Genomic DNA, 12,379 nt, shown 5'->3' with positions numbered 1-12,379 from the left:
AAGGCTCGCAGAAACGTGTCCAAGTCCCCATCCTTTTCCAACACGGGAAAATGCTCTGGCCGGGGTTTAGGAGTCTGGACGCTGCTGGGCTCACGGCTTCGGGCTGTGGGGGCATTCCACCCCCGCTGGAGCATCTCCAGCTCATGGGCCCTCTGAGCTTCTGCATGGCGCTCAGCTCTCTCAGCTTGGGCTTGACGCTCGACCCTCTCAGCCTCAGCTTGGCGCTCACGTTCGGCTTGGGCCTCCTGCCGATATTGCTGGATCAGCCTCACCCGCCCATCCCTGTCTTCGGCGGGGAGTTCGTCCAAGGCCATTTGCAGATAGGGGTCCACCCCGTTCTGGTTGAATGTGGGGCCAGCGCTCAGGAGTGGAGCCTCTGCTGCAGCCCCATTGCAACTTGGGCCAACTTCTGCGCTCGCTGGATTCTGGTCGTTGTCCAGCTGCACTAGAGCCGCGATCATTTGAGCTCTGTTTTTGTTCGTGGCGTCAAGGCCTTGGTACGTGCATAACGCAGCAAGAACTTCCTTTGTCTGCCGGTTGTACCAAGGTTCTCCTTTTGCCGCCATGGTTGCCAAATAAAAGATAGAAAAAGAAAAACGAAGAAACGGGAGGGGGATACTTGCAAGTACACACTAATGTCTCAGGACTAGTAACCACTGAGTCTGTTCTCCAAAACCTATGATGCAGGATTCCCGCAGGAACCGTGCAGGTTTTTAGTGAGAGGAATGATTGCTCAAACCAAATCACTAATGCTCTAGGATTATCCCACCGCTCTGCCACCAATATGTGACGAACAGCCCACCGCCGTTCGTCTACTTACGGGCGACACTAACGGGGGTCCCGCTGCCACCAAAACGCGACGGACAGCGGACCCTGTGTCACCACTATGTCACAATCCCACCACTGACACGGGTGTATCAGCGGACGGAGGGACGTGACACAATGCCGGCACACGGCTATCACAGGCACCGTTGGGGCTTATCTTAGTTATCCCACCACCGGCACCATGTGACAAAAATATCCAGCAAGCTAATCTCGCTCTACAATTTGCCGCAGGGGGAGTTTAATTTGGATGCCCCACCACTGCTATCAATCTTCCAAGTACTGCGGGGATTTATGTATATCCCACTTTCTCAGTTCCACTTTGGAACTCGCAGCTCTCCGGCGCCCCCCTTACCCTCAGGTCAGTCAGGGAACTGCACCTAGGATAATTAGTCGCCGGACGGGCTGCCTGTTGTGAACCGGCAATTAGGCCTCTGCAGTAAGGGAATTATCAATGCTGTGGCCGCAGACCCTTATTCAGCAATATAAGACCCTTCTAGACTGCCAGCAAGCCGCAATAGCCGTGCACAACGCGCTGCCACCAGTCACGGTTACTTAATTCACAGTGTTAAATTAAGAGGGTCCGTGGCAAACCCCTCGAATTAGTAGCGATTATCTAACAAAGGCGTATAGTTCGAGTCTTAGAGCATAGAGACAGATCTAAATAATTATTTCATTTATTTTCCGAAAGAGGACAGTGATTACAGATAAAAGTTGCTATAAAATTGAGACATAAAATATGTACAGTACAGGTATAAAATAAAAGGATTAAAAGGGTAGAAAGTCACACTCACATGTGGTCAGTTGGCATCCCATGTGGCTTTAAGGCGGGTGGAGGCGGAGCTGCACTTCTCCGCTCATCGGGGTCCTTCTAGCACGACGACTTGAGCTGTTCTGAGCTGGTTTGCCCAGGAAATGCCTTATAGACTTTCCTATGTGACATCACAGAGAGGTGCATTCTGGGTTGATCCCACCTCTCTTATCCAAGTTATGTTTTGGCTACAAAACTTAGATTAGCTATAACTTTATGGGAGAAGCTGGTATGGACTCATCAGTGGTATCATGTTTCCCAGCGTAATGAGCCCATCAAGAAAACATCAAACATCTATGCGATATGACCGTCCATTTGGGCGCAAATCCTATCTCATGTTCTGGACAGGGTAGAACTTCGAAACATACGTGGTCTCGAAGCTGGGACCGCTCAGGTTACAAAAATATGATTTTCATATCTCTAGGGTATTTGGTTCTTATGGTATAGTCTCTCATAGTTTTATTCGTTTCAAACAAAGAAGTTTTTCCCGCACTTTTTATTCTTCTCTTTCAGCTGAGGCACATGAGAAGCCAAATGGGGTAACAGGAAATTGGTTTATGGCACTCGGGGGAAGGGAAGCTGCTGTAGTGTGCAATGTAACTGAGACACTGGCAGGCAGCTTCTCAAAGAAAATGGAGGGTTGGTTAGCACATTGCAACAGAAAACATATCTTGCAGACATTGTACATCACACCTGCGATCACCATGTTAAACATAGGGGAACATTGCACGTGCGCACGATGCGCTGCGCGATCGAACGCTAGTGTGAAACCAGCCTAACACACTGCCGTATGTGCACTATGCTGGAATCTAAAACAATTTTTTTATGTGGTTTACCATAAAGGATAATATTTTTTATATGGATGAATAAAAATTGAACATTTTTAACCTTTTATTGCTCCTGCTGGATTCATCATCTTTTTCTTCCTCATTGCTAAACCGGCTGCTACCTTCATCCGTGCAGGAACAGACGAGGAAGAGCCCGCACATAGGTGAGCTGACGATCCTTTCTTTTTTCTTCATATCCAAAAGAATTAAATGTTTGAACATTGAGAAATGTTCAAAACTTTTACCAAGTTTCCGATATTTTCACAAATAAATGCAAGTCATATCAAACAAATGATACCACTGTTATGAAGTACAATATGTCTCGAAAACAACAATCTCCGACTCCGTGGCATCATTTCAAGCGTTCCAAAGTTATTACCTGATAAAGTGACACTGGTCACATTTAAAAAAAAAATTGGCCTGGTCATTAAGATCAATATGGCTCTGTCACTAAGGGGTTAAGCAGGACATTATATTTATATAGCGTCCCATGGCTGATTGTCCATTAGTCGGGGTCTCGGTCATGCTTGGCCCTTATTCACATTTACGTCATTTGACATATGGTAAGGTTTTAATGCTGGAAGTTAGGACTGTCCCCAGTAGGGTCACCTTGACGTGGTGGGATGGCTTTTACATTTTTTTTTATCAAACTTATGTTAACTAAGCACAATATATTATTTTAATGCCCTATTGCTATTTATTTATTTACTGCAGGCTATTTGCTCACTTTGTTTTTTTTCTTAGGCTCCTTCAAATCACACTGTCTTCTCCACACTCTTCTGTACTCCTCCAGACTAATCTGTTCTTCTCCAGACACCTGTCTTTCACCCGACTCTTTTGTTGTCCAAATCCAGACGCCTGTCCCCCTCTTCCAGACCCCTCTGTCGTCCTACTCCAAACTCCTCAATCCTCTCGATACCCATCTGTCCTCCCCCACACTATTCTGTCCTCTCGTTTCCTCTGTCCTCCTCCATTTTCCTCCTTTCTCCTTGGTCTTCCTCCACTAGACTCCACTTTCCTTCTCCAGACTATTCTATCCCTTCCAGAGTCCTTTTCCTCCAACAGACCACTCTATCTTCCTTCTCCTGATCCCTCTGTCCTCCTCCAGACCTCTCTGTCTCTTCCATATTCCTGTCTTCTTATTCAGCCACAGAACATAAAGAGAACTAAAAATATATCCAAATTAGGTTTATTAGACATAACATTATAATCACAGCTCGTGGTTCATGGAGAGTGAGACCATAAAGCTACTATATATAGAGGGGAGCTCCACCACAGATAGACTTCTTATATACCATAGGGTCAGGTGAGAAGATCCCATTAGTGTAGTGTGTGATCTGGAACCCCACCATACCCATCAATAGAGGACCTGTGTTCTAAGAATAAATGGCAGTCCAAGCTCACAGACTAAAGACATCTACTCAATCCATCCATGACATAGCAGAAAATCATCTTAAACAGGGTTCCTCGTAGATTCAATGTATACAATATAAGAATCTCAATTAACCATATCTAGTGATAGAAATTGAAGGATGAGTCATCATGGAGGAATTGCGGGATACTCAAGTATGGCTGAAACAAGCACCAAATAAATATTATAAAATCCCATTTCTCCCACTCGGCCCTTCTTTGGACGGGGCGTCCCCTGAAGAGTCCCCTGCACCTGGGTGTCAGGTATTCTGGAATCATCAGTAGGTGGTTTCTTTTTGCACCTGGACCGTCTCTTGTGGAGCTAGTAACGTAACCGGTATTTGAACGGGACATCATGGGTGGGCTGCATGGTGCCAAATCCCCACCGGTTCGGATCGATGTCTGGAATCTCTTCTTTCGGATTGACCAGCTCAAATTCGAAGTAGCTCAGCATCAGAAAGACAAACTGTTTCAGTTCATTGACAGCAAAAAAGCGACCAGGGCATATGGTGGTGCCGGCCCCCCAAGGCATGGTGAAATACTTCAGCCGCTTCCCGTTCTTGAAAAACTCAGACTTTTTGGTGCCATCTTCATTCAGGAATCTGTTGTATTTGAACTTTTCGGGTTCTGGATGAACTTCTGGATCCATCTGAACGGCGGTATATGGGAAAAGGGCAACGCGGTCTCCTTTACGTATGGCATATTCCTTGCCAGATGACATTTTGAGGTTCATGTTTTCCTTGACGGCTCTGATCAGTACTGGGGCAGCGGTCAGCCTTAAGGTCTCCTCTACGGCACTGTCTAGGACAGGCGTCTTCAGCAGCATATCTCTGGTTAGGTTGATGAGGGAACCTCCTGGTTTTACCTCTTGTCCATTTTCCTTCAGAACTCTATCGACCTCTTCACTGACGGCCTTCATGGCCTCTGGATGCTTCATTAAGTAGAGCAGGAGCCAGAAGCAGGCAGGTCCAGTGTTACCTTGAGAGGCCCACAGAAGCAGGAACATGAACCTGTCCTGCATGTATTCTGGCATCCCATTCTCTGCTCGGTACTGGAACTGGTCGATAATCCAGCCACTGATGTTTTCTTTCTGTAGGGTTTTCTTTATAGACAGCATGTTCCAGAAAAGCCTCTTCAGTCTCTCGGCCTCCAGTTTATCTTTTGGTGGGAGTACGGCATAGGCCAGGCGTGGGAACAGTTTATCGTACTTTCTAAACTCGCCAAACAACTCCTCTGAATGGTCTCTGTCATGTTTCTTGGCTTTCTCTGAGTTTCCTTGACTTTTCGCGGACTCGTTCCCAAATAATGCAAGATAACCTGCCCGGAAGACTATGTTGTAGCTGTAGTTAAATAGTCCATCTTGCTGCCACTTTTTCTCACCATCCACAGAGCCAACACTATGAAGCATCAAGTTCTGAAGGTTGTCCATCATGGCCTGGGTCATGAGCACTAGACCATCTCCCATAAGGTGCTTCGTACTCGCCTTCTCCAGTAATTTGTGATCTTTGGTTCCAGAGTGGTAACCGAACACTCTGGCCACCAACTCCATAGCAAACTGCTCAAAATCCAGCCTGGACCTGGCCTCTTTCACGATGGGACCAAAGGATAATGGATCCGTAACGAAGGTAAAGTAATAGCCTCCGATCTGGACGGTGAAGATATCACCATGCTTTTTCTGCATCTTCTTTAAAAATCCTGCTGTGTTTTTTCGGAAGTCGAGAGCGTATCCCAGCCATGGTATGGTGCCTTTATCTAGAGGGGGCTCGTTGTATCTTCTCTTCCGGAACATCCCCAACATGTAGAGACCTCCAAGAACTGATGCCAACACGGCCAGGAGTATCGGGAGCAACAGGGCCATGTCTAATACTGCAACGAGAAAGACATCAATGTAGGGATGAGGCTCAATAAAAAAGATCCAGAATAGCCAAGCAGCAAACATAAAAAGGGTCTGGAAGTATCTAAAAATTCTCTGATACCTTCAGCATCAGGGAGATACTCAGATGATCAGTGATTGATCAATGCTCAGAAGTTAAACTGCAAATACACTTCTCTAGTTCATATGTCCTGTCTCAGTCACCTCCAGAGCTGCAGTCACTATACTGCTTTTAAATCATGTGTTATCCTCCAGTCAACTCCAGAGCTGCAGTCACTGTTTTCCTGTGAATCATGTCTTGCTCTACACACGTGTAAAGATTCTCTACAGAGAGGCGTTATCGACACCTATGGGCTGTAGCAATCCTACTAGTCAGTAGTACATGCTTTAGGCCAGGGTCACACTTGCGACAAGCTCGCACTAGTCTCGCGTCTCAATATCCAGCAATGCCGCCAGCACTCGAGACTGGAGTGTGCGGCTGCATGTATTTCTATGCAGCTGAGCCCTCCTGTCCGACTGCTGGCGGCAGTGCTGGGTATTGAGACGCGAGACTAGTGCGAGTTTCTCGCAAGTGTGACCCCAGCCTTAGAGAAAGACTTCTTTGACAATAGGACTCATTCTAAACCTGAATTTATGACTCCCTACATGGACATTTCACACTTCCACCAGAATGACTAAAGATCCCTCAGCCATCACTCAGTCTCCACCATACTAACTTCAGATCACTGAACCATCACTCTCCACCATACTGACTCCAGATCACTGAGCTATCGCTCCACCACCTTCACCATACTGATTGTAGATCACTAAGACATCGCTTCACCATACTGACTGTAGATCCCTGAGACATCGCTCCACCACCTTCACTAGACTGACTCCAGATCACTATGCCATCGCGCCATCATCTCCATCATACTGACCCAAGATCACCGAGACATCGCTCCACCAGACTGACTCCAGATCACTGAGCCATTGCTTCCACCTCCACCAGATTAACTCCAGATCATCGAGCTATCACTCCACCACCTCCACCTTACTGACTCCAGATCACTGAGCCATCGTTTCACCATCTCCATCATACTGACCCAAGATCACCGCAACATTGCTCCACCTCCTTCACCAGACTGATTCAAGATCACTGAGACATCATTCCACCACCTCCACCTTACTGTCTCAAGATCCCTGAGACATTGTTCCACCACCTTCACCATACTAACTCCAGATCACTGAGCCATCGCTCCACCATCTCCATCATACTGACCCAAGATTAACATAACATCGCTGCACCATACTGACTCCATATTACTGAGCCATCGCTCCACCACATTCACCATACTGCCTCCAGATCACTGAGATATCGCTCCACCATCTTCATCATTCTGAATCCTGATCACTGAGCCATCACTGAACCACCTTCACCGTCCTGACTCTAGATCACTGAGACATCATTCCCTCACCTACACCTTACTGACTCCAGATCACTGAGACATTGCTCCACCACCTCCATCATGTTGACCCAAGATCACCGCAACAGCGCTCCACCAGACTGATTCCAGATCACTGAGCCATCGCTCCGCCACCTCCAACAGACTCCAGATCCCCGAGCCATTGCTCCACCATCTCTACCTTACTGACTCCAGATCCCTGAGCCATCACTCCACCACCTTCACATGACTCCAGGTCCCTGAGACATCTCTCCATGACCTCAGCCATACTGACTCCAGATCACTGAGCCATCCCTCCACCACCTTCACCAGACTTACTCCAGCTCAGTGAGCTATCGCTCCACCACCTTTATACTTACTCCAGATCGCTAAGCCATCGCTCCACTACCTCCACCAGACTGACTCCAGATCACTGAGCCATTGCTCCACCACCTCCACCAGACTAACTCCAGATCCCCGAGCCATCGCTCAGCCACCTCCACCTGACTCCAGATCACTGAGACATCATTCCACCACCTCTTCCTTACTGACTCCAGATCCCTGAGACATTGCTCCACCACCTTCACTATAATGACTGTAGATCATTGAGCCATCGCTCCACCACCTTCACCATACTGACTCCAGATCACGGAGCCTTCGCTCCACCACCTCCATCATAATGACTCCAGATCACTGAGCTATCGCTCCACCACCTTCCCCATACTGACGCCAGATCACTAAGCCATCGCTTCACCACTTTCACCATACTGACTCCAGATCACTGAGCCAATGCTCCACCACCTTCAGCAGACTGACTGCAGATCACTATGCCATCGCTCCATCATCTCCACCATACTGACCCAAGATCATCGAAACATCGCTCCACCAGACTGACTCCAGATCACTGAGCCATCGCTTCACCACCTCCATCATATTGACCAAAGATCACCGCAACATCACTCCACCTCCTTCAAAAGACTGACTCCAGATCACTGAGACATCTTTTCATCACCTCCACCTTACTTCAGATCCCTGAGACATTGCTCCACCACCTTCACCATATTAACTCCAGGTCACGGAGACATCGTTCCACCACCTTCACTATACTGACTCCAGATTACTGAGCCATCGCTCCACCATCTCCATCATACTGACCCAAGATTACCGAAACATCGCTTCACCACCTTCACCATACTGACTCCAGATAACTGAGCTATCGCTCCACTAGCTCCACCTTACTGACTCTAGATCCCTGAGACATTGCTCCACCACCTTCACCATACTAACTCCAAGTCACGGAGACATCGCTCCACCTCCTCCACCATACTGAGTCCAGACCCTGAGACATCGTTCCACCACCTTCACCATACTGACTCCAGATAACTGAGCTATCGCTCCACTAGCTCCACCTTACTGACTCTAGATCCCTGAGACATTGCTCCACCACCTTCACCATACTAACTCCAAGTCATGGAGACATCGCTCCACCACCTCCACCATACTGAGTCCAGACCCTGAGACATTGTTCCACCACCTTCACCATACTGACTCCAGATTACTGAATCATAGCTCCACCACCTTCCCCATACTGACTCCAGATAACTGAGCCATCACTCAACCACCTTCACCGTCCTGACTCCAGATCACTGAGCCATCGCTCAACGACCTCGATCATACTCACCCAAGATCACTGAAACATCGCTCCACCTCCTCCACCAGACTGACTCCAGGTCACTGAGCCATCACTCCACCACCTCCACCTTACTGACTCCAGATCCCTGAGCCATCACTCAACCACCTTCACATGACTCCAAATCCCTGAGACATCGCTCCATGACCTCCACCAGAGTGACTCCAGATCACTGAGCAATCACTCCACCATTCTTCATCTGTAACATAAACCTTCATTTTATGACCTTGGCTTCTCTTTAAGAGGCCCCACCCCATCCACCCCCTGCACAAAGGTCCTAAACATCCACATGTCCTGCTCTTATCTCAGTTATTTGTTATCTCACTGATGAAGAACAAACCTCTGTGCCCCAAAGCTGCAAATGTATGCCTGATCAGCCAATGAAGGGATCACTTCTAGAATGTTATAAAGGGATCACTTCTAGAATGTAAGAAACGGATCACTCCTAGAATGTAAGAAATGGATCACTCCTAGAATGTAAGAAACGGATCACTCCTAGAATCTAAGAAAGGGATCACTCCTAGAATGTAAGAAAGGGATCACTCCTAGAATGTAAGAAAGGGATCACTCCTAGAATGTAAGAAACGGATCACTCCTAGAATGTAAGAAATGGATCACTCCTAGAATGTAAGAAACGGATCACTCCTAGAATCTAAGAAAGGGATCACTCCTAGAATGTAAGAAAGGGATCACTCCTAGAATGTAAGAAACGGATCACTCCTAGAATCTAAGAAAGGGATCACTCCTCTGTACTAGTCTGTCATTGCAAATTTGTTTACTGTGATATCTATAACTTTGCATGTAACCCCCTTCCCATGTACAGCACCATGGAATTAATGGCGCAATATAAATAAATAATAAAGAAATCACTCCTACAATATATTAAAGAGATCACTTCTAGAATATTGTAAAATAGATCACTGATAGGCTATAAAAAAAAATCACTCCTAGAATATAACAGAGATTACTCTTAGAATAAAGGGATCACTCCTACAATATAACAAAGGGATCAATTTTATAATATAATAAAGAGATCACTCCTGGAATATAAGGATGTGATCACTCCTAGAATATAAGGAAGGGATCACTCCTAGAATATAAGGAAGGGATCACTCCTAGAATATAAGGAAGGGATCACTCCTAGAATATAAGGAAGGGATCACTTCTAGAATCTAATAAAGGGATCACTCCTAGAACATAAGGAAGGGATCACTCCTAGAATATAAGGAAGGGATCACTCCTAGAATATAAGGAAGGGATCACTCCTAGAATATAAGGAGGGATCACTCCTAGAACATAAGGAAGGGATCACTCCTAGAATATAAGGAAGGGATCACTCCTAGAATATAAGGAAGGGATCACTCCTAGAACATAAGGAAGGGATCACTCCTAGAATATAAGGAAGTGATCACTCCTAGAATATAAGGAGGGATCACTCCTAGAACATAAGGAAGGGATCACTCCTAGAATATAAGGAAGTGATCACTCCTAGAATATAAGGAAGGGATCACTCCTAGAACATAAGGAAGGGATCACTCCTAGAATATAAGGAAGGGATCACTCCTAGAACATAAGGAAGGGATCACTCCTAGAATATAAGGAAGGGATCACTCCTAGAATATAAGGAAGGGATCCTTCCTAGAACATAAGGAAGGGATCACTCCTAGAATATAAGGAAGGGATCACTCCTAGAACATAAGGAAGGGATCACTCCTAGAATATAAGGAAGGGATCACTCCTGGAATATAAGGAAGGGATCACTCCTAGAATATAAGGAGGGATCACTCCTAGAACATAAGGAAGGGATCACTCCTAGAATATAAGGAAGTGATCACTCCTAGAATATAAGGAAGGGATCACTCCTAGAACATAAGGAAGGGATCACTCCTAGAACATAAGGAAGGGATCACTCCTAGAATATAAGGAAGGGATCACTCCTAGAATATAAGGAAGGGATCACTCCTAGAACATAAGGAAGGGATCACTCCTAGAATATAAGGAAGGGATCACTCCTAGAACATAAGGAAGGGATCACTCCTAGAATATAAGGAAGGGATCACTCCTAGAACATAAGGAAGGGATCACTCCTAGAATATAATACACATAATCCCGCTATAGAGGGTCTGCGTCATTCCACCCATACCGCAATATGACACCGTAATGCAGAGCCTGAACTCTACCACCCCATAGTGCTGCCATACCGTGCACACCGCCATAATACCGGACTATAGAAATGGGCCCTAATAATACCACCATCCAGTCTGGAGCACTGCTGACTGTCTCCTGCTGTCCTGTGTCAGGCTCAGTCTGGAGCACTGCTGACTGTCTCCTGCTGTCCTGTGGCAGGCTCAGTCTGGAGCACTGCTGACTGTCTCCTGCTGTCCTGTGGCAGGCTCAGTGTGTAGCATTGCTGACTGTCTCCCTGCTGTTCTGTGGCAGGCTCAGTCTGGAGCACTGCTGACTGTCTCCCTGCTGCTCTGTGTCAGGCTCAGTGTGTAGCATTGCTGACTGTCTCCCTGCTGTTCTGTGGCAGACTCAGTCTGGAGCACTGCTGACTGTCTCCCTGCTGCTCTGTGTCAGGCTCAGTCTGGAGCATAGCTGACTGTCTCCCTGCTGTTCTGTGTCAGGCTCAGTCTGGAGCACTGCTGACTGTCTCCCTGCTGTTCTGTGTCAGGCTCAGTGTGGAGCACTGCTGACTGTCTCCCTGCTGTTACAGTGTGTCAGGCTCAGTCTGGAGCACTGGTGACTGTATCCCTGCTGTCCTGTGGCAGGCTCAGTCTGGAGCACTGCTGACTGTCTCCCTGCTGTTCGGTGGCAGGCTCAGTCTGGAGCACTGCTGACTGTCTCCCTGCTGTTACAGTGTGTCAGGCTCAGTCTGGAGCATTGCTGACTGTCTCCCTGCTGTTACAGTGTGTCAGGCTCAGTCTGGAGCATTGCTGACTGTCTCCCTGCTGTTACAGTGTGTCAGGCTCAGTCTGCAGCATTGCTGACTGTCTCCGCTCACCTCTGCTCTCCTGTGTTCTCCCTTTGCTCTGAGCCTCTGGTGCAGCAGCTCCTGTATTTCAGCCCAGTCCCTCCTCCTTGTATCATCTCTGTGAGATTAACCCCTGCACTGCCACATGACAGCATTGGATGGATGCATTGTATGTGAGATTAGATACAGTGTATTTATTTTACTCATTTATATAGTGCCATTCATTCCACAGCGCTTTACAGACATTATCATCACTGTCCCCAATGGGGCTCACAATCTACATTCCCTATCAGTCTTGGGAATGTGGGAGGAAACCCACGCAAACACGGGGAGAACATACAAACTCCTTGCAGATGTTGTCCGTGGTGGGAACCCAGGACTCCAGCGCTGCAAGGCTGCAGTGCTAACCACTGAGCCACCGTGCAGTGCTAACCACTGAGCCACCGTGCAGTGCTAACCACTGAGCCACCGTGCAGTGCTAACCACTGAGCCACTGTGCAGTGCTAACCACTGAGCCACCGTGCAGTGCTAACCACTGAGCCACCGTG

At 47.3% G+C, this 12,379-nt stretch overlaps 1 protein-coding gene across 1 annotated transcript; it reads right to left on the bottom strand.

Moving 5' to 3' along the window:
* Nucleotides 1-3,633: 3,633 nt before the first annotated feature.
* Nucleotides 3,634-11,881, bottom strand: LOC141054866 (5-beta-cholestane-3-alpha,7-alpha-diol 12-alpha-hydroxylase-like). The gene is made up of 2 exons (XM_073551750.1): nucleotides 11,862-11,881; nucleotides 3,634-5,736 (listed from the first exon to the last, which is right to left on the bottom strand). Exon 2 carries the CDS (start codon nucleotides 5,726-5,728, stop codon nucleotides 4,193-4,195), a length of 1,536 nt encoding a protein of 511 aa, XP_073407851.1. The 5' UTR covers nucleotides 5,729-5,736; nucleotides 11,862-11,881; the 3' UTR covers nucleotides 3,634-4,192.
* Between the last annotated feature and the right edge of the window lie 498 nt (nucleotides 11,882-12,379).

The sequence above is a fragment of the Dendrobates tinctorius genome, unplaced genomic scaffold (genome assembly GCF_039654945.1).
Source record: "Dendrobates tinctorius isolate UK_male_01 unplaced genomic scaffold, ASM3965494v1 ptg000179l, whole genome shotgun sequence".
NCBI classification, from domain to species: domain Eukaryota; kingdom Metazoa; phylum Chordata; class Amphibia; order Anura; family Dendrobatidae; genus Dendrobates; species Dendrobates tinctorius.
The sequence above is the reverse complement of the archived record's forward strand: the minus strand, read 5'-3'. Positions and strand labels throughout refer to the sequence as shown.